Source organism: Tenrec ecaudatus, chromosome 18 (genome assembly GCF_050624435.1).
Source record: "Tenrec ecaudatus isolate mTenEca1 chromosome 18, mTenEca1.hap1, whole genome shotgun sequence".
NCBI lineage: Eukaryota > Metazoa > Chordata > Mammalia > Afrosoricida > Tenrecidae > Tenrec > Tenrec ecaudatus.
The window spans coordinates 32800530-32823272 of record NC_134547.1 but is presented as its reverse complement, the minus strand read 5'-3'; the positions used below and the strand labels follow the sequence as shown (position 1 = coordinate 32823272).

The 22743-nt window shown below is 42.6% G+C and overlaps 1 protein-coding gene and 1 pseudogene across 2 annotated transcripts in view; one reads left to right on the top strand and one right to left on the bottom strand.

Moving 5' to 3' along the window:
* Positions 1–8457: 8457 nt before the first annotated feature.
* Positions 8458–22743, top strand: part of URI1 (URI1 prefoldin like chaperone) — an 89943-nt gene continuing 75657 nt past the window's right edge. Inside the window, exon 1 of one of the 2 annotated variants that reach the window (XM_075536873.1) lies at positions 8458–8913. In XM_075536873.1, the coding sequence (XP_075392988.1) occupies positions 8803–8913 (111 nt within the window). In that variant the 5' untranslated portion in view covers positions 8458–8802. The remainder of the gene's footprint in view (positions 8914–22743) is intronic. The other variant, XM_075536872.1, reaches the window with a different exon arrangement.
* LOC142432223 (ribulose-phosphate 3-epimerase pseudogene) lies at positions 21402–21856 on the bottom strand (annotated as a pseudogene).

Genomic DNA, 22743 nt, shown 5'->3' with positions numbered 1-22743 from the left:
TGGGAGAAGTCCTGCAGGCAGAGGGCCGTGCCAGGGCTCAGACCCAGAGGTGGGCTTGCCTGAAGGATCAGAGGCAGGGAGAATGGCAGTGGCTCAGTGAGTGGTGGGTAGCATGGGCCAGATCATGCCCAATTCTGGGAGATCTTCTCCTAGCTGCAATGGGAAATGTTTCAGGTCTTTAAAAGGAGAGTGATAGGACCTGTTTACTTGTTTAAAAGGCAGTTCTAACTGCTGAGTGGAGAACAGATTAGGGGTGTGTGATTCAGATGCCTTTGGCTTCTAGTGATAGGAAACTGGATGCAAACTGCCTAATCAGTCAGGACATTGACTGGCCTCTGGAACCATCCAGAGGTAATGCAGACTTCTGAGTTGGTTGCTTAAATCAAGTTCAGGTTCTGTCCTTAGGTTCTACTGGCCTAGACTCAGCTCTATCTTCAGTCTCAGAGGTGTGATCTACAAGGGCTGCCCACGGCACCTAGGGCTACATGCTTCGTGCTTCCCTCCAAAGGGGATGGAGATATTCCTCAAGAAGCACTTCTGAAAATTGAAGCTTCTCAGAAGTCGATTCTCAAGTCAAGCCTATTCAGACTCTTAGAGATGCCGTAGGACAGATTAGAACTGCCACCCAGGGTTTCCCAGGTGGTGAATCTTTATGGCAGAGATGGCCCCCTCTCTCTCCACAGAGAGGCTGGGGAGTAAGAACTGGCAGCTAGGGGCTTTAAGCAATGGAGCACCAAGGAGTTTCTTAGGGAACTTCTATTATTACGGGGTCACAGGCCAAGTTATGTAACAATGACATATAGAAAAGGCGGATTCTCCGTGGACTGGCGCTAAGGATGAGATCAACAGATCGTTGGTGTAGGCATTGTGTGGGGGAGGACTGGCTGTCTGAAGAGGAGGTAATGGTAGTAGGGAGGGCAGCTGCCAATGCCCGTTTCAGGGGCAAGAGTGGAAGCAGAAGACGAGAGAAGTAAGTACTGCAGTCATTGAAGATGGAGAGAGGATGGAGTGCTGGAAGATGTGGTAAATACAGGCGAGATTTTGATGATATTCGGGAGGTTTGATCAAGTTATCTTGCTTCTTTCTTTGAAGCAACTGAGTAAAGGTAGATCAGGACTGGGAAACTGGCCAGAAATGAGGGCGGAGAAGTAAAGCCAGCTGATGGACCAGGTGTGACTTCTGCAGGTACCTCCAAACCTAGTCTTATTTATACAATGCTGAAGAAATAGGCTCTACCATACTGCTAGAGCTTGGAGCAGAATTGATAAGAAAAAGACCAGCTCCATTCAGTAAGCATAAACTGGGGGCCTACTGTGTATAACATGACTCACAGTGCACCAGTTTATTGTATTGTGATGGCTTGCAGTTTGCTGTGAGACCGGAAGCAATGGCATTGGTACTTCAAACACAGGCAGCGTTATCCACGGTGAACAAGTTTCAGTAGAGCTCTGACACTGAGACATCCTGGCAATCCACTCCTGACAATGGACCAATGGAAACCCTGTGGATCCCAGCAGGAAATAGTACTAGAAGATGAACCCCCAAGTTCGAAAGGCGCTGTATACAGTAGCTACAACAGACTCTGGAAGAATGGCATGGGGATGGCACTTGACCTCTGCTGATCTCACCAGGTGGAAGGAGAGTAAAATCCAACCCTTGGCTGATAGTTATGAGACTGTGGTTAGTCATGCCTCCACTTCCAACATGTATTACCAAGTCGGACACCAACTGTCCCTTCCATGGCAGTCTCTCTGTCTCTCCTACAATGGTCACTTGGAACTCAAGACAACATTCCCAATTAAAAGGCTTATTAGGGATGTTAGGAGGTTATAATTTGGGACCAGAAGTACTCAGGAAATAGTTCTTAGGTTAGGACCACCCGTTCCCAAGCCATACCCATAGGCTTTTCAGTCGCTTGGTCCCTTGACTTCTGCCTTGCTCCGGTAATACCACAAGATTCTTTTATTCCTATTGATAAAGGCCCCAAGTCACTCCACTACACCTATGTAAACTGCAACCCAAAGGCACTTAGCTCCAGCTCTGTGGGTTGGCACACCTAGATCCCTTGATTTAGCATTTAAAGACAACCCAATCTAGAAGCAAGCCACCTGCCACTGGACAGGCTGGGCTCCCACAGCTCTGTGCTGTGCTAACAGAGCTGCTGCCTCTCTTCTGTCCCTTCTGTAGTGTCACATCTCTCTGTCTTGGGACTTCAAGCCTTGGGAATCCACAGGGGAAGTTCTACTTTGTTCTATATGGTTGCTATATAGAGTTGCAATACAGGGTTGAGTCAGAATTGGTATTCAGTCCCCCTAATTCTGCGACCATGAACACCCATGAAAGGTTGTAAACCAGGCATTCTCATGCCTTTATCACTCCATGTTTTTGATATCCAATTCTAAACTGCTCATCCCTAAAAACTATTAGGGATCCCTGGTGGCACTGTAGTTTAAACATTGCTCTGCTGAACATAAGGTTGGCAATTCAAACCTACCAGTCTCTCTGTAGGAGAAAAATAAAGCTGTCTTGTCCCATAAAGACTTACAGTCTTGGAAACTACACAAGGGTCACTAGGAGATGGAATTGACTTGGTGGCAATAGGTTTGGTTTTGATCAACCCAATAATCTGAAGAGACAAGCATGTTCCTTAATTTGGAGACCCTCCCAGTCTGGCTGGAACTCTGGTCGAAGTCCAACCCAAAGTAAATTGTCAAACTACAGCAATGCACATCAATTTGCAGTGTTAAAAATCATTCACTTTTCATTTAGTTGGGTTCTGGTCAACTCAGCCCTAACTGTTTAAACCAGGTCAAATGAATATCAGCTGCAAACATTGGAGCCCACACACCGCCCTGTATTCAGACCAGCTGGTCCTTCTTCTCTCTTCCTTTCTCATCCCTCGGTCCTCCAGGCCTAGGTTGGTGGCCATATAGGCGGAAGAAGAGCCCACACAACTCCTTAAATTTCAGATCAGCCAGCTCTTCCTCCACTCTGGCCTCTGTGGACCAGGTCAATGGGTGCCAACGGAACACATCCAAACTCACCCTTCTCTTCATTGCTGTGCCTCCCCTACTTCTTCATAGAGCACCATGTGTTCTACTGGCTGGCTCCCTTTAACTTTCAGTTCAGAAGAAGAGTTTTCTCTGTTGGGCATGGACTCTTTCCTTGCCTCATTGCAACTGGTTGGGCAAAATCTAAAAAGTCAAACAGTTGTTTTGTTTTCTTCCCCCAACCTACAGATCTTCCCTTCAAACAGAAATCTCCTGTTCTCTCAGCATTCTGGATGGGTATGGATATCTTTTCAAGTGCAAATTTCTTGGAATTTGTATTCATTATTATGTATGTCTTGAGCCTTTGGCAGGGTGAATCCAATAGGCCCAGTCAATCTATGAGTCATTTGGTTAAAACAGCCTGGCTCTTGTCCCAGTGAATTCTAGAAGCAGCTTTTCTCTTCTTGACTGCAACACAAAATTTCTTATCATCCTTTCAACCATTATAGGTAACAATAACAAAGTAACTATCTGGTAGAGAAGACTGAACTTTAGTAATTGAAGAAGTATGTATTTAGGACTATATCTGTCTAAACTATGAATACTGAATGTCTCTCCTTCTTACTGTTGCAAGTGGAAATGAATATTGGTTATTATGATTGCAGAGAACTTGTAAGTCTACCTTACACCTATACCTGATTGGATATGCTAAATGGGGCTGGGGGAAATAATTTAACTTCCATTCCCCTTCTTTCTTTTTCTTACAAAGTTCCATGTTTACAGGAACAAGGAGCCATTGCAACAAATCCCACTCTTGACACCAACTGTAAAACTGGTGTGGGACTTATTCTTGACCACCTCTGACCACCCAAGGGGGAAGAGGAGACACACCATCAGCATTAATCCCTGCAAGATTCCTATGTGGGTGAGGTCAGACATGCCTCTACCTTCAAACTTTCTTTACTGAATCTGATACCAACTGTCCCTCTTACGGAACTCTCTACTTCCCTTCTGGGTTTGATAATTCATTGCCACAGCCATACAGGACTCACAGGTAATATTCAAGATCATGGAATTTATTACAGAAGTTAACAGGTTATAATTCAGGATCAGAAATCTCAGGACAGAGTTCTTTGGTCAGGAGATTCTCCTCCCAGTCTAGCATGCAGGTGGATCTCTCCTTTGTTCTTGCCCTTTCAACCACTTGACTCCTTGACTTCTACCCTACTCAGGCAATGTTACAAAGTTCGTTTAGTGCTGCCAATAAATTCCCCAGTCACCCCAATCTACCTTATGTAAGCCTTGGCCTGAAAGCACATCAGCTATAATTCTGTGAGTTGGCAAACCTAGCTCCCTCCACCAGGTATCTAGAAGCAACCTGCTCTGAAAGTGAACCCACTGCTTGAAAGTACTCAGTTGTCTTGCTCTTTGGGTTTGGGAAGCTCACAACTCTGTCTTGTATTCTTGGTGCTCCTGCCTCTACTATGCCACATCTCTCATGTCAGACTATGGCTACAGCAGCCAGATCAAGAAGAATACCATAGACTTAACTAAACCAATAATCATGAAGTGGTGAGGGACTAGGCAACGTATGGATATGCATATAAACATAAACATAACCTACACAGGGGGCTGAGGAAGGAGAGAGCATCAGGTTCTAAAATAGAAGTGTAGAAAAAGTTGTTGTAGACAAATCTTTTAAATAGTTCATACATATACTACGTACAATAGTTTAATATGTAGAAGGAAAATTTAGAATGCATCACTAATATATGAACAAAACATAATATTATATTTTAATTCATTAAAGAGGAATAAAGAGCAGAATTACCCAAATTAAATGTGTTTATGTGTGTTTACGAGCCCAAATCAAACGGGTCCAAGGGATCGTTGTTTAATTCAGGGGTAGGTAAAATTAAAGAGACATCAATCAAAATATGGCATGCAAGTACTCACCTCTAGGACCACCATGAGTTCAGGAGCCAGGTCCACACACACAGAAAGAATATATTTCCAACGAAGGCTTATGTACCCCTGGGATGTGCAAACCTTAATTGCAGGGGGGCTTATCATAATGTATTCAGCATACATAACAGGAAGGGGTGTATAAAAGGTATATACATAACAGAAGGGGGACAAGCTTGGGTCTGCACACAATAGGAAGGGGAGGCACTAGGTGCACACATGTGATAGACGTGGAAAGGCATATATGTAACAAGATGGGTGGACTTTGGAATCAAGATGGCAGCCTAACCTTGGTCCTCTGACTTAGCTTGACCTTAGGTGTCTTTGAGCTCTCCTCCAGAGGAACAATCCATTATCCTGATCAGAAGAGAATGGGTCCTACTTAAGGTGGGACAGACAATGGGGTCTGATTGCCTTAGAAGGCTGACAATCTTCAGGCAGATAATCATCAAGCAGTTGAGCTCCAAGTGCATAGTCAGTGACCACGTGTTTGCAATCAGCACTGAGCTAGTTGAAGTTTATAGTGCCAATCTGGTTGATGAACACATGTGGGATCAATTGAAGGGTGAAAGACTCACCTTTCTAGTTCTCCGGTCTCTTACTTTCTGATGGTTGGACGAGGGTACAGTTGCCGTAGCCAGTTCCCTGCTTCAGCTGGCAAGGCTCACTTCCTGTGAGAAATCCCTGAGAAGCCACGTGGACCTACCCTTATACAGCCTTGGGTGCTGGAACAGCCGTGTGGAGACCCCTGCCAGCTCTGAGGTGCTTACATGCTTACTGATTTGGCTTTCCTCCTGCAGTTGGCATCATTGTGTGTGTTTTGTGAGATTGAGGAGGACTTTGTAGATTGGTATTGGACATATGGGCTACTGTTGGACTTATGGGCTTGGACAGCACTGGGTTGGGATACTTTCTAAATGTACACTTACCCTTTATATAAAATTCTCTCTTATACATATGAGTTTCTGTGGATTTGTTTCCCTAGTTTACACAGACTAACACAAGCACCCTCTAGCAGTCGGCTTCCATAAAGATTTATAACCTCAGAAACTATGAGAGCAGTTCTGCTCTGTCTTGTAGGGTTGATATGAGCCAGAATTGACCTCAGTGAGTTTGTGTGTGTGTGTGTGTGTGTGTGTGTGTGCGCGTGCGCGTGTGCCAGATACCAGATGCATTGTTATTTGACTGGAGGAGGATGCCCAGGGCTACAGCACTGTCATCTCAATGAACACCGACTGAATGTTGGTCTTCAGTGTTGGTTCACCCAATAAGCAAACAATTCTGCTTCAAGTTACAGGTGGTATTTGCCACTCTCTTAAACCCACAGCACCTGCCTACAGAATAAAAACCTCTTTCCTAATGTACAATTCCTAACAGGAGTGGAAAGAGCCTTGGTGATGTACTGGGCTACAAGTTGGGTGGCTACCAGCAAGGTCAGCAGTCCAAAACCACAGCCACTCAGCAGGAGTAAAACAAGGCTTTCTAGTCTTGGAAACAGAGTCTCAGAAACCTCCAAGAAAGTTCCACAGTTCTACTCTAGCTTATATACTTCTCTCCAAGCTGGAATTGACTTCACGCCAGTGACTAAGTAGGGATGGAGCACCACCCAGTAAGCAAGGTAAGGAGGTAAACAGGTTGCTGTGCTTATTTACTAATCGGTAATGAACAGTTCTTTGACTGGCCCAGCCACTGCTGTGCTTGTGTGAAATCTGTACATAAATCAAGAAGCAGTTGTGTGAACAAGACAAGGGTATAGCGCATACTCGAAACTCAGCAAAAGTGTGTCAGGAACATACCCTCTTACTGTACTTATTCAATATGTATGCTGAGCAAATATTCAGAGAAGTTGGTTTATATAAAGAAGTGTGTGGCATCAGGATTGGAGCTTATTAACCTGCGGTGTGCAGATGACACAACCTCGCTTGCTGAAAGCGAGGACTTGAAGCATTCGCTGATGAAGATCAAGAATTGCAGCCTTTAGTACGAATTACAACTCAATGTAAGAAAGACCAAAACCCTCACAACTGGATTAATAGGCAATATCATAATAAACAGAGAAAAGATGTTGTCAAAGTTTTTGTCTTCCTTGGATCCTCAATCAATGCGCATGGAAGCAGCTGTCAAGAGATCAAAGGATACATGACATTAGGTCAATCTGCTGCACAAGACCTTTAGAATGTTGAAAAGCAAGATGTTACCTTGAGGACTAGGGTGAGTCTGACCCAATTCATGGTCTTTTCCATTGTCTTATATGCACTGAAAGTTGGATATTGAATAAGCTAGATGGAGGAAGAATCAATGCAATTGAATTATGGTGCTGGGAAAGAATATTGAAATTACCATGGGCTGTTAAAAGGAGAAACCAATCTGTTTTGGAAGAAGTCAGGCCAGGATGACAAGACTTCATCTCAAGTACTTTGGACATGTCAGGAGAAACCGGTCCCTGGAGAAGGACAATATGCTTGGTAGTATAGAGGGACAGAGAGAAAGAGCAAGCCCCTCACAGGACGGACTGACAGGGTGGCTACAACAGTGGGCTCAAAGTAGTGGGGGAGTTACCTTAACAACCAGTTTGCTTCTTGCCTGCCATCCTCTCTTGCAACATTCTTCGCTTTCATCTCCGCGCCATAATGTGTTAACCGTAAGTATCTTTCCCCTCTAGGAGTAGGGTCCTCTAGGTAGGCCAACTAGACACCAGTCCTGGTCTTTGATTGTCATATTAGAAACATTCTGAACATATTATGTTCATCTTTGAAAAATTCCCTTCTGCCTTTGCTGAACTTACAGTAATTGTTCTGATAACATTTTTAGCTCTTTGAATACTTGAAGTCTTAATTCACTCATCTCTGGTGGGAATTTGGGGCATAACTCAAAGATGAAACGAAGGTCAGGGTGTCATCTTCTAGTTATTTACAAGTACAGTTCTCATATTTTTATACCGATGGATGGAATGAACATTTACCTCAGGCTCATAGAATACACTGTTGTGCAGATAAACGTTCACAAAGAGTAAGGAAAGCAAATTTGTGATTTCCACATTGGGAGATTAGCTGCCCACCTTAGGGAGAACTCTGATAACAAGAGCCATTTTCACAGCCGGGTCGCTGAACTCAACAAAAATTTAGGCATGGTTCTGGGGAACCCGCGCTAACTGGCTGAACAATGATGAAGATGGCGCAGGGCCAGTTGGTGTTTTGTGCAAATGGTCGCTATGGGTGGGAACCAACTGGAAGGCACCCATCAACATCCAGGTCGTTCACTGGGTAATCCGTCCCTGGTGTCCTCCGTGCGGAGAACAATGCTTGGTTAACCATAGGCAGTTGGGGCAGCTTAGGTGGGGCAAGCGCATTGAGAAAGTCTCTTTCCAGTCAACTTTCTGCTAAACCACGCCCCCAAAGGACCCTCTTGGGGGCGGGGCCGAAGACGCGGAGCACGCGCAAGGACGCACGCCTCCCGGCGTGCCGCGCGGGGCGGGGCGAGGCGAGGCGAGGGGCGGGGCTTGCCGGGAGGTGCGGAGGAGGCGCGGCCGCCACGGGAAGTCTGTTAGGGCCCGGCCGCCGGACAGAGGCCACCTGCACGCGCCCCCGCCCGGCCTGCAGCGAGGGGCCCGCGGTGGCGGTGACAGCAGCTGGCGGCATGCGCCTGTGAAATGCGGCCGCGGGCAGTCGGGACCGGAGTCGCGGCCGCCGCAGCAGCGGAGAGCGCGGACGCGGCCTTCTCCGCCCCCGGCGCGCAGTGGATGAGGGCGAGCATTAGGGCCCCAGGCAGCCGTCGGCCACGCCGCTTCCATAAACACTTGTTTAGGACTCGTTCGCCTCGCTGAGACCGCGGGCCCCGCCGCCCCGCCATGGAGGCCCCGCCCGCCTCCGGGCTCCACGCCTCAGCCTCGGCCCCGGCCCCGGCCCCGGCCCCGCTGCACGCCCGGGAGGTGGCGCGGCTTCGGGAGGAGCAGGAAAAGGTAACAGGCCGCGCGCCCGGCCCGGCCCTGCTCTTCCGCCCGGGGCTGTCGACTCCGGGGTGCGGGCGCCCGGCCGCCCCCCCCCCGGGGGGCTCCCTTGGCTCCCAGCCGCGTCGCCCCCCTTCCCGCCCTCCGCGGGGCCGCCGCCCCCAAGTGTGGCCCGCAGGTCGTTTCGCCCCGCGCACCGGGGAGGAGCTCGAGCCTCCGGGCCGCGGAAGAGAAAGTGTTGGGAGAAACTTTTGTCACGTGCCGCCGTTGTCTTGTGCGGGGAGCCTGTTGACCTTCGCGGGGGGTGGGAGGGATGGAGAAGAGCGACCCGACCCGACAGTGTGTTTATAGCTTGTGCATTTTCCATACTAACGTGAACGCATGGTTTTTTTTGGGAGGGGTACAATGTAAGCGGAAATGTTCCCTCCCCCCTCCCCCGCTGGTTATCAAACGGTTACAGGTGGGAGGGGGCGGGCGACTTCACGAAGTTCTTGGGAAAATAGAATGAAAAAGAATATCATCTTCCCACAGTGTTTGATGCTCTCCTATAGTCTTTGTTGCTGTTTATCTCATTATACTTAAAAGTTTGATTCCGTTTGTAGAGCTGTTGTTTTATGAAACCAGTCTGTTCACTTTGGGCAAAACGATCCAGTTCTTTTAGGAAATAGGAAACAGACCCTCTGAGTGCTCTTTCCACCGCCTTTTCTGTGGTGGAATTACTTCCATGCTATGTGCATGATGCCGACTTGACATGCTAGCTCCTGGAGAAGAACATTTTTGGTAGAGGGGCAGCTCAAAATACTGACATTTGATGTGTTTCACAGAGATCTGATTGGCTGTATTCTGATATTAATGTCCCTGAAATACAAAGGATTTGAACAGCCTTCTGGCAGCCGGTCCAGTGACACTGGAAAGTAACTTGCTCCGTTCCCGCCCTATGGGAACATGAATAACTACTTTCTGTAGACACTAAGTGTGTTACAGAATTGCTTTTCTGTGATATATTAATGTTAATGCGACACACAAACTATATATCTGTCATGGGTATGTAAAGTGGTTCACAGTTTATGGTTAAAAACCCCTCAGTAATATACTAGGATTATCTTTTAATGGATCTGCCTCAGTGGACCAGAGGCCCATGAGGCCACTGAGTAGGCTGGCCAGCTATGTTAGTTTCTTTCATTGTATTTAGTGTAGGAAAACCTGCTCTATTTGGCAATCAATCAAACATCTTTTGTGAGGGATTTTATTTAACCTTTAAAACTAACAATTGGGGGATTTTGCTTCAGTGACTTTGGGACAGATTAAAAAGTCCTAAGCTCTGATAAAACAACAAAAAAAAACAAACCACTAACAATTGTAGGAGCATAATGGGCGGGAGTAATGCAGGATTTTGGCGACCGTCTTGGAGGGTAAGGAAAGACTGTCACACAGTAGGTTGTATTGGTGTAGTGCTTAGTATTCCTCTGTGGAAGCTGAATTCAGCCTGCCTTTGGATTTGCCCTTTCCCTACTGGAGCTCCCTGTGGGAGAGTTGTTGGTGCCTTGCGGTGGGTTCTCGCCGATAGTGACCTTAGCAACAGAGCCAAGCAGGTCAGGTCCTCTGCCATCCTGGCCATTAGTCTTGAAAACGAGCCCATTGCTGCAGCCATGGTGTGAATGCACCTCCTTGAGGGTCGTTTTTGCTGCCCCTCTACCTAACATAATGTACTTCTCCAGGGTCTTGTCCCTCCTGACAACATGTCCAAAATATGTGAGATGAAGTCTCGCCATGCTTACCTCTAAGGAGCACTCTGACCGTACTTATTCCAAGAAGGAGCAGTTTGTCCTTTTGGCAGTCCATGGTGTACAGTGCTTTCAATCTTCTTCTCCAGCTCCAATCGCCTCATGTGTGTGAAAGTTGGACATTGAATAAAGAAGCCCAAAGAAGAATTGATGAATTTGAATTGTGGTTCTGGAGGGAGAATTAAATCTGGGAAAAGATTTAAATGACTTTAAAAAAATTATCCCAAGGATTGTACATGGTATGCAGACTATGATGTTTTAGAAGCTAATTCATTACATACAGTGGATACCTTGGGTTTATGACATAATTGCTTGAGAAGACCTCCTATGCATTGACTGGATATTGACCACATTAATCATATGGTCAGCAGTTTGATACCACTGCTGTTCTTCTGAAGAGAAAGAGGCTTCTACTGGGTAAAAAGTTATGACCTTGGAAGCCCACAGGGACAGTTCTACCTCCAACTTTATGGTTTGCAGCTAAGCTGGTTAAATGCTAAAATTTTGGCTTTTAAGGAAAAGCTGTAGATAAAAATTAATTTAAAATGAAAATGGTTATGTATTTTTATGGCTACTTTGTGGGCTTGAGAAAATTGCAGTTGCTTGGTTTGAACACCTTTTAGGTAGTAGAATTTCTAGGTAGGTCCTTGCAATGGCTTATGCTCAGCTAAGGTTGGTGGTTCAAATGTGTACAGCAACCTGAGGCAGAACGACTTGGCTGTAAAGATCACAAGCCTAGAAAACACACAGGGCAGCCCATGGGACCACCAGGAGCTGGAATTGATTGGACACCGTGCATTTTTTGCTTTGGCTTGGTTTTATTTCTTGGCCACTTCTCAGGTGATTTCCTTAGAAAATTAAAAAAAATTTTTTTCTTGACCCCTCACTGCTTGTAGCTCACTGCTTGTGGGGTGGGTCTTATTGGATCAAGACCCTTGTAGTGGGCAAAAGATAAGGAACAGAGAGACATGTCTTCTTATTTTTTTAATTTGTTAGAAAAATGTTAGCTGCTCAGATGCTACTAGATTGTGATCTGTTCCGTGAAATCTAACATCTAGGACTATGTGGCGTATCTTGTTGGTTCCAAAGAGGGTGTCTTATAGTAGGATCTGGCAAAATCTTACTCTAGCTTCAAATTGCAGTATGCTAAAATTTGGGTTTTCTTGACCAGCTGAGTATTTCTAGGAGACATTTATTTTTCATCTTGAGATACTATTGCATCTTATTAGTGGAATTATTGATAATTCAGTAAAATATGAAAAAATGGCATATCGTATTGCTTTCATAGGTTTATTTGCAGAATGGTAGTAAACCAATCCAAACCTGTTGCTCTTGAGTCAATTTCCACTCACATTGACCTGGTAGGAGAGAGAACTGTCTTCCTTGGGTTTCTAATCCTTTGGAACCAGATCGCGAGGCCTTTCTCTTACTAACTGGTGGTTTTGAACCACTAAACCTTGGGTTTGCAATCCAGTGCTTAGTAATTCTGCCACCAAAGCACCTCAAGTTAATACTAAGATTGGAAAATTCATTAGAATAATCTGGTTTATTGAGTGGCTCATGCAATTTTCACAAAGAATATTAGAATAACTTGTATTTGCATGTGATACAACCTGGGGGAATTAAATGCACTGAGATATTGAAGTTGTTTTTCTTGAGGCAGAACTACTAATTTATATTTCTCATGGTAAGTGAAATTACAGATAGTTTACGGAACTTCCATGTACCTCCCATATAGCAGAGGCAGTTCTTATCTCTGAGCTCAGAATTCAGTTTGTGAAATAAATAAATACTTACTGAGTGCCAGCTGCCTGCTGGACGATGTAGAAACAGCCCTTGTTCTGATGAAGATTGCTTCCTAGTGGTGAAAGTATGCAGTAAGTGTATTTAAAATGTCAGGTGACTTGTGATAGGGACGGCTAGGGAGAAAAGGAAAGCAAGGTAAGAGGACTGGGTTTTATATAAAAAGGGCTTTTTCAGGTTAACAGTTTGCGTTACTTCTAGGTTTTGCCCTCACATACTTGTACTTGTGGAGTGTGTCTTCCAGTCTTTACTACATGATACCTGTTTTCCAAAGTGGTTGTACGAGTTTGCATTCCTTTCAGCCGTAGATGAAAGTTCAAGTTGTTGCATATCCCTACTAGTACAGGTACTGTGGGTTTTTTTCCCCCGTCCCATTTGTCAGCCAGGCTGGTTGTGAGGAGTGAGATTAAGTGTCTTTTCAACTACTTGGTGGGTCATTTGGATTTTATTCACCAATGTGACAAAATGCCCACTCATCTCTCTTTATCTGGATGTTTTTCATATTTTTCTTGTTCGATAGAAATGATTTATTATATATTTTTGATGTATATTTATTGTGCATTTTGGATCCATTACATATTATAAATTTCTTAAGTTTATGCTTGATATTACATATTGGCATCTTGATGAACAGAAGTTTGTAGTTACAGTGATTCTTTTGTTTTTTATGGTTAGTTTTTAATAATCCTGTTTTTAATCTTTTATATTCTGATGTTCTAAAGATATTTTTTTACGCTATCTTTTGAAACTTTATTGCTTTCCTTTGTACATTTAGACCACAATTTACCTGACATTGATCTTGTGTACAGCGCTGGGACTGGGGTAAAGTTTTCTTTTTCACCATATGGGTCTCTAGTTGCCCCATCGCCATTTATTAGAAAGATTGTCCTTTCCCAGTATCACTGTGCGTATCAATTTTTGATTGTCTTCTATTTACTTTCTTGCCTTTTGCGCGGGCTAGGACCGCTAGTGCAGTTTTGCGTCGAGGTGGTGAGGGTGCATCAAGAGTAAACTTAGAGCCCATGAAGCAGATTTACTCTGTGAATAGTCTGTATTTTCTTTGTACCAGATTAAGGAAATTATATCTTTGGCATGCTAAGAGATGTTGTGAATGAATGTTGAATTTTGGACAATGTTCCAGGTGATTTTAAGTAATTCATCGAGAAGAATGTTATGTGAACATTAAGATTTTTAATGTTGAAGGTTTTAAATTATTTTAAAGTTGACATTATAAGAATATGTTTGCTTATAGCCAAAAGTTTTCAGAACTCATTATTTGTCATTTATGTTTTGTATTAGGATAGTTTTGAAAACTTATGTATGTGAAAAGAGAATTTTACCATGAATCTTTGACAGCATCTTAAGAAACATAATGATATAGTATGTCCCTTTTAAGGGGAATTCATTTAAACAAAAACACTCCAAACCAGATGCCAAGGAGTCCCTTCAGACTCTTGGCAGCCCCATGTGTTTCAGGGTAGAACTGCGTTTTCTTCAAGATGTCTTTAGGTGGATTGACTCTCTTATCTTTAGGTTGAGGAGCTCTAGAGACACAGTGGGTTGGGATGCACACTACAGGTCATCAGTTCAAACCCACCAGTCACTCTGCCATAGAAAGACTGGGCTGGCTTTCTGCTCCCATAAAGATTTACGGTCTCTGAAACACAAAAGGCCCATTCTCTTCTGTCTTAGTGTCCATGAATCAGAATCTAGATGGCAGGGTTTGGTTTTTTTTAATTACCTTTGAGCTGACTTCTCTGCCTTCAATTTAACCAGCCCAGTGATCCCATAAGCCAGTGCTTTTATCGGACCCTGTTCTATGGATTGCATTGGTAAATCAAGACTCTATTTATTCCATAAAATCATTGTTTGATCTTGGTTAAAAGGCTGGTAGAAGATCCTCTTACAGCTAACTGATTTTTGCAGTGCTTTTTACAAAACCCACTGAGCTGAATGCTTGCGGATTCTAAGTTACTCTTCTAAAATTGAAAATGCCAAACCTGCTGCTGTTAGGTGCTACAGAATAGGTTCTGATTCATAGTGAACCTTGATCCTAAGTCCGACGGAACAAAACACTGCGCAGTCTTGCCACCAGTCTCACAGTTGTTCTGTTGGAGCCACTCCATCTTGTTGAAGGTCTTCCTCTTTTTGTTTTTCACTTTCATTCGACTGAACCACGCATGGCGTCTTTTTCTAAGGACTGCTTTCTCCTGAAGACATGTCCCAAGTACTGAGATGATTTCTTGACATCCACGCTTATAAGGAACACTGGCTGTACTCAACCAAAGACAGATTTGTTTTTTGGCAGTCTATGATACTTAAAATTTTTTTCTAGCACCATAATTCAAATATATAGATTCTTTTGTTTCCCTTATTTGTTGTTGAATTTTCATATGTGTACGAGGCAATCGAAAAATAACCCCGGATTGGGTCAGGTGCGCCATAAAATCATCAGTAACGAATAGCACCAATGGTCATTTTATGGCCACCTCCACTGCTTTGTAGACTTCAGCTATAGTGTCTTCGTTCATTAAGGTTCATGGTCTTCCTCATGCCCTCCCGTGGTTCATCTTTGAGGTATTCTCAACCTTCCTTAGAATGCTTACTTCATGTTGTAGCCCCACAAACTTGTTTCAAAGCTTCAGAGATTTGGGAAGGTGTCCACTTGTGTTTTAAAAATTATTTCTATGTGTCTTCAACTTTTGCATTCCATTTGCCAGTAATTTTCAATGCATCTTCAGCTTTTACATTTCAGTTGCCAATAATTATCAATGCATCTTGATTGAATCTTTGATTAATTTCTGACTGAAGTTGTTGATAGAATTCTTCAATTTCTTCCTCACTAGCTTTTGTAGTTGGTGTATAAATTTGAATAATAGTTGTATTGATTGGATTTCTTTAAAGGCGAATAAATGTAACCCTATCACAGACAGCATTGTACTTCATGATGGATTTTGCAGTGCCCTTTTTGACAGTGAATGTCACACCTTTCCTCGACTGTGTTATTCCCAGTGTAGTAAGTCATTATGATTTTATGATCCGAATGGCCAATACCACTCTGTTTCAGCTCACTGTTGCCTAGGATATCGATTTTATACATTCCATTTCATTTTTGACAACTTCCAATTTTTTAGATTCATACTTCACACATTCCAAGTTCTGATCTTTAGCAGATTTTTACTGCTCTTTCTCCTCACCTTGATTCATGCCCCATCAGCAAATGAAAATCCCGAAGACTTCATTCCTGCAGGCTATACCTGACTCACAAGAGACCAGTTCCTCAGTCGCAATTCGAGGGCCCTCAGACCTGAGGGGCCCGTTTTCTGGCACCGTCTCCATCAGTGTTTTGCTTCCATTCATTAGGCCTTCCATCTCTGATAGTGTTTCGAAGCTATGCACATGGTTTTCGGTAGCTTCTTTTTTGTTGTCTGTTCTTAGTCTGGAAGCTTGGCTGAAACTATCCACTCTGGGTGGCTGAACCGGCATTTGAAATACATATGAGATAGCTTCAAGTGCCACAGCAGCTTGGTCATTCTTCATTCCTCCTAGGAGAAACTAGTGGTTGTACTAAAAGCTCATAAGCTTTAAGACTCTGATGTTCATCAAGTTAGACTGTAGAGCATTGTCTTTGTGGACTATGTTTACCTTGATGTTCATTTGTGCTCTTAGCTTTAGTGACTCCTTCAAGATGTTTGATTATGTCTAAGAAGCTTTCATAAATTTGCCCGTATCCATGGATATGTTTACAGCAAATCCATAGATAAGAATCCTCTGTCAAACCTATATATATTTGTGGCTCTAATCCCATTCTCCTATACCTGTTCAGCCTGCAGATGTACCCATGATGTACTTGTAGATCAGTGTTATTGCAGGATTGTGAATATGAGAAGATTGTGTTGCTTCTGACGAGCACTCCTCCCATAATTTTGGCTGGTCTCCTTATTGTATATTGCTACCCTTCAGTTAGTAAGGAGTGTTGGTGTTGAAGGATAAGCATTGGGCTACTAATCTCAGGATTGGCAGTTCAGACCCAATAGCAGTTCCATGTGAAAAAGATGAGGCTGGCTACAGCACGTTGAATCCATCAACCACTCCATGGGAGAAAGATGAGACTTCCTACTCCCATCAAGATTTATAGTCTTGGAACCCCACAGGGGCAGTTCTCATCTGCCCTGTAGGGGAGTCAGAGTTGACTTGATAGCAGTGAGTTTGGCAGTGAGTCTGTAAAGATTTATAGTCTTGAAAACTCTATTTAGGATCCCGATGAGTTAGAATAGGGAGTCCTGGTGGTATAGTGGGTTATACATTAGTTTGCTAACCACAAGTGACTGGCTGCTTTTTTTCTAAGGGAAAAGCGACAAAGTTGATGTCCAATTTCTTCAGTGCCAGACACTGCTCTAGCCATTACAAATGCATAGTGAACAAAAGGTATAATTTCTGTTCTCATGGAGCTTATAGGTTAGTGAGGAAATGTGGAAGCAGAAAACGTAATGCAACATAATTGTTCTTTTGAAATCTTCGTTTTTTATTAGCGTCTTAGCCTACAGCAAGCTAGTTTCTGCTCTATATATTCATTGAAGTTACTCCAGCTCACTTTTTTATTGTAGCTGGCAAAATATGGTACACACTGTTTTGGCCTTATTTGGCCTCCATGCTTCAATCAAAACATCAATTCATCAGCTCTTAAAACTCTGGTTCCCTAAATGTATCACATGATTTCTTTTGCGGTTTTCATCCCTCATTCCCATTGCCCACATAGTCTCTACTTTGGTCATCTGATCCTTAAAAAAACTGCATTTTTGGACATCATCTCTTAGCACTGTGCCCATCCTTTTTGATATGCTCATATATACCTTCACACAGCTCAGTTTCATTTATTGAAATTGAATTTATGTCATTGTCCCTAATCTATATAGTGTACATTCTCCTGATAACCATGGCAACACCTTTGTCAGAATCTTGTTAGTCTATCCTGGTCTGTACTCTATATACCACACAGTGTAATTTGCTTAAATTTTGTCAATTCTGGTTATGAGACCTTGACACTATCTTAGGGACTACTGGCTTTCATTTTTGTTTTTAATTTTTCATTGTGAATTGGTTGAAGGTTTACAGAGTAGGTCATCAATTTTCCATTCAATAATTCATTACATTTTGTTTCATTTCATTCAGTGCTATCTCTGCAATGTGACACACATCCTACTTTCTCCCTGTGTTTTTTGTTTCCGTTCCTCCATTTTTCCTAAGACTTCGGAATTTAGCCTTTGGCTAAATGCTGTCTTTTTGATCTCAAATGTTTGATTATTTTCAGGTGTGCATACTTCACTAGTGTTAACTGTTACTCTTGTAGACCTGTCTATTATTAGGCTGAAAATTGAGCCATGGAAGAGAGTTCATTTCCTGTCCTGAAGAGTGATTAAGTGTCATAGATGGAGGAGAAGGGGGTATTGTACCAGTCTCCACCTATATTGCTCTCTATTTTCCTCCCACTCTATCTAGGACCTTTTAAGGTGATTCTTTTAAGAGCATGTGGTAGTGGTATCTGGTCTGAGGATTGTGGAGACTGATGTTTTGGTGGTCTAGTAGTCCATTGGACCATTTGTTTTCATGTATCTTCTGTTTTCACCACTCTTCTTTCCTTTGGACAGAAAAGGACCACTATCTAAATTTAGGCTATTTATAACATGAGTGACCCCTGTGTTAAAAAGTAGACGTGCTTCATAGGGTTTCCTTGCCTGTAATCTTCACAAAAGTGGATCACTAGGCTTTTCTTCCCTGGTGTCGCTGGTGGGTTTAAACTGCTGCCCCTTAGGTTAGCAGGCGAGTAAATTGCACCATCTGGAGATGTATTTTGATGAACAAGTAATCTTAGCTGTAAGAAGTCTAACCAGTCTTTTTCTTTTGTAGTTCGTGATTTTCATGTCGTTTCAGAAAATCTTTGCATATCTCAAAGTCATGAAGAGATGTTCTTGTTTTCATTTAGAACCTTGATTTTAGTTCTGTAGTTCATTTTTCATTAGTTTTTGTTTGTAGCATGAAATAGATTGTTGCTGAGTCTGCTTCCACTCATCGGGACCCTATGCTCAACAGGATGAAACACTGCCCAACCCTGGACCATGTTCACATTTGTTCCTATGTTTCAAACCCATTGTTGCAACCACTGTGTCATTTCATCTTGTGGTAGTCTTCCTCTTTTTTTCTTCTTCTTCTTCTGACCCTCTACAAGTACTTTGCTGAGCATGATATGAGGTCCTGCTCCAGAGACTAGTCCTTCCTGATGACATGCGCAGAGTATGTGTGATAGAGTCTCGTCACCAGACTTGTTTATAAGGAACAAACACTTCCATAATCAAGGCTGTGTGATCTGCCACTCACCAGTTGGTTGTTCATGAGCCTTCCTTCAATCTCAATGTCTTATTCTTCATATAGTCTAGTTTCTAGGATTTTTTGCTCAGCATATAAATTGAATTAGTATGGTGAAAGAATACAACCCTGTTACACACCATTCTTGATTTTAAAACACATAACACCCTCTTGTTATGTTAGAAACCATCCTCTTGGTTTGTACTCAGGTTCCCTTTCCTCACAAGGCTGTGTATAATTTGTTGTGATCCACACAGTTGAATGTCTTTGTATAGTCAATGAAATACAAGTAGATATTTTCCTGCTATTATCTGCTTTCATCCAGTGTCAGCGGTGATATCCCTGGTCCCACATCTTCTTCATCTGTCTAAAATTTCTGCCAGTGCCCTGCCTGTGTGTTGCAACCATCTTGAATTATCTTCAATAAAATTTTACTTGTGTGATAGTAATGATCTTGTTAGATGATTTCTGTATTCTTTTGAATTACCTTTCTTTAAAATGGACATGTGTATAGTAACAGAGGAATTAAAGCTTATTTCCCCATTCATATATTCTAGTTAATTCAGCATTATTTATTGGGGAAAAACACCAAAACCGACACACACATATCTGTTTTTCTTCCACTATATTGAATGGTGCTTTATCATAAATTTCTACATAAATCTTAATAATTAGCTTATTAATTTTTAAAGAAAGAATGCTGGATATTTGATTGGAATTGAATTTCTAGATCAAAGTTGGAGAGAATTGACATCTTTGTAATCTGTGATCATATTATATCTCTTCATTTGTTTAAGTTCTTAAAATTTCTCACTATTTAATTGTGGTTTAAGTTTACCACCTGAAGGGAGCGGTTTCGGAATCAGGCATCCTATAAAAAAAAAAAAGTTTACCACCTGAATGTATTTCATTTGTTTATTCTTTTTTTATATTAATAAAATATTTTCGGGAGGGAGGGGAAAAAAGAGGACCTTATGAAAAGGGCTTAAGTGGAGAGCGAATGCTTTGAGAATGATTGGGGCAGGGAATGTATGGATGTGCTTTATACAATTGATGTATGTATATGTATGGATTGTGATAAGAGTTATGTGAGTCCCTAATAAAATGTAAAAAACGAAAAATAAAAGAATGACGAGGTCAACAAATGTATAAGGGTGCTTTGCTCAATTAATGTATGTATGGATTATGATAAGAGTTGTATGAGCCCCAATAAAAATATTTATTAATTAAAAATATTTTCTAGTTTAAACTCATCTATTAGTTCTGTAGTTACTAGTTTTCTTTTTTTTGTGATTATTCTGGAGGTTATTTGCCTTCTTTCCTGATTACAGTCATAAAATGATGGAAGTTACATTAAGGTTGAGTTCCATGGAGGCTGAGAAAAGATGAACCTCATTCTCTTTAACTTTTTTACCCATTCTCACACCAGCTGTCTTCCCCTTAGCACTCTACTTCTCTGCTGCATCTAATAATGTATTGCAGTGGCCATATAGAAACTCACAGGCCATACAAACGTAGTTACTATTTTTAGGTGCTGTTGAATTAGTCCCCACTCATAGTGACTCTAGTACAACCGAAAAATACCCCTTGGTCCTGCGCCATCTTCTTAATTGTTATGTTTGAGCCCATGGTTGTAGCCACTGTGTTAGGTGGATCTCTTTGACAACTTCCTGCTTTACTTTTCATCTTGCTCTTCATTACCAAGCATGATACCCTACCAGGAACTGATGTCTTTTTTGTTGTTGTTGTTTTTTTTTTTTGTAATTTGAATAGGCTTTACTTTCCTTTGTAATAAGAAAGACAACAGCATTATTTCATGTCCTTAGGAAAACAGGCAGATGGGGTTAAGAAGGAATGTCATCACTACCTAAGCGGCTTCTCTAGCAAACAGACAGAGAACACCCAACAGCCCTGGTGCTGACAGTGCAGCACAGGCCACAGAGCACTGACACTCCCTGAACTTCAGAGATTCGGTAAGATTTTTAATGCATAAATATACAGTGAAAAGTGAAAAATAGGTTTAGAGGCAAGAATTATACTGGATCTCATCCCAGTTGAATTAATCTTAGAATTTTCTTAAGTGCTAGTATTCTGGCCATATTATCAAGAGTATCTACACAAATCACAAATATGTGAAACAGAAAAAGTCTAATGACTACCTTTGCTTTTGCAAATAAGTGAAAAACAAAAATCCTTGCTAGAAGTAAAAACCCGATTTCATAGTAGCTAATATGCCTTCTTTGGCATTAAGACATTTCTATTTTGCAAACTTAATGGAGCTGTAGTTTTCCTTATTTAAAAAAACCAAGTCTCCCAGTAAAAACAGGGTATTCATACCAATCTTTAAATTCCACAACTAAAAATGTAGATTAGAATATGCACTCCAATTTCCACCCTTTTAGAACATTCTTCCCTTGAAATTTGAGTTACTGGTATAAATAATTGCTGAGAAAAGTAGTGCCTAAGCTGTGACATGATTTGGTAGTCAACATCCTTGTTTTCCAGTAAAAAGGAGATTGCATGAGCAGAAATATTATGCTGTTTGAGGTCTCATTGGTCAAGAGAAAGTGTCTGGCCAGCTTCTGAGCAAACATTTCTTACCAAGCTGATCACAGATCTGGGTCTTTGCTCCTCATAACGGCACTGCCAGACACAATCATGTTAGCTCCTGCCTCTACACTTAGGGAATAGTGTTAGAGCCTACCCTACCATCAACCTCTGTCCAAAGACGGAAAGTAGATCCACAACCAGGGGACTTTTGGCATCATGTCACCCATGAATTTCTGCCCTCCAAATCCAGGTTCCATGGTCATAACCAAGGCCATATAGATCTGATTAGCCCATGGTGCCAAATACTCGACTGTAGTTCTTGGTGTAGTGACCGTGATGTCTTTGATCATAGCCTGTGGCTTCTCAGTAGCCTTCAGATGAAAAGTATATTGATTGGACCCTGCGACAGCCATTGGCTTTACTCACTGCTCTGGCCTGGACAACATCATATGCATGTCAAAGAAGGGGTCCTGGCCTAGCCGCTTTCAAAGGCTTTCTACTATGGGGTAACCAAAGGTGATGTTGGGAACAACATGCCCGTCCATTACATCCAGGTGTAGATAATCAGCCCCACAGTCCAGCATCTGGAGGCAGTCTCCCCCTAAATTGGCCAGGTCGCTGTTGAGGATGGAGGGGCCAATCTTATATCCAGATGCCACGGTGCTAATTCCTAAGACTGAGTTACTCCATGAGTCCCCTCTGCCAGACCTAAGCATCGCCCAAATTGGCTGAGCAGCTTTGGCCCCGCCTTTTGCCCTCAGTCTTCTGGACTCTGCAGGAAGAGGCTGCTCTATAGAGGAAGTCCCACCTTTTCCTCAAAGTAGGTACTTCCATCCTCCATGACCTAGGTGGGGAGGACGGGAGGGGCTGATACGGGGTTGGGGCCTTGGCCCTCAACTCCCTCCTTTGACCTTCATTTTGGGAGCGCCCATATGGGTTTCCCAGTGCTCTCAGATTCTTTTGGTTTCCCTGCAAGTCTGTGTCTTCTCTTGCTCCCTTTGTTTCTCCTTCAGGGACTGGTCTCTTCTAATAACATGTCAAAGTAAGTGAGATGAGGCCACACCTTCCTTGCTTTTAAAGAACATTCTGCCTGTACTTCTTCCAAGACAGATCTTATGGTTGTTTGGTTGTCCATAGTACTTTCAATAGTGCTTGCTGACCCTTTAATTCAAATGCACTGATTCTTCTGTGGTCTTCCTTAGTCTGTGTCCACCTTTCACATGTATAGGAGGCAATTGAGAATAACCTGGTTTGGGTCAGGCGCATCTTAATCCTTTTCAACACCTTAAAGATCCTTGTCCAGTAGATTTACCTAAGTGGTTTACTCAAGAAATAATAGGGT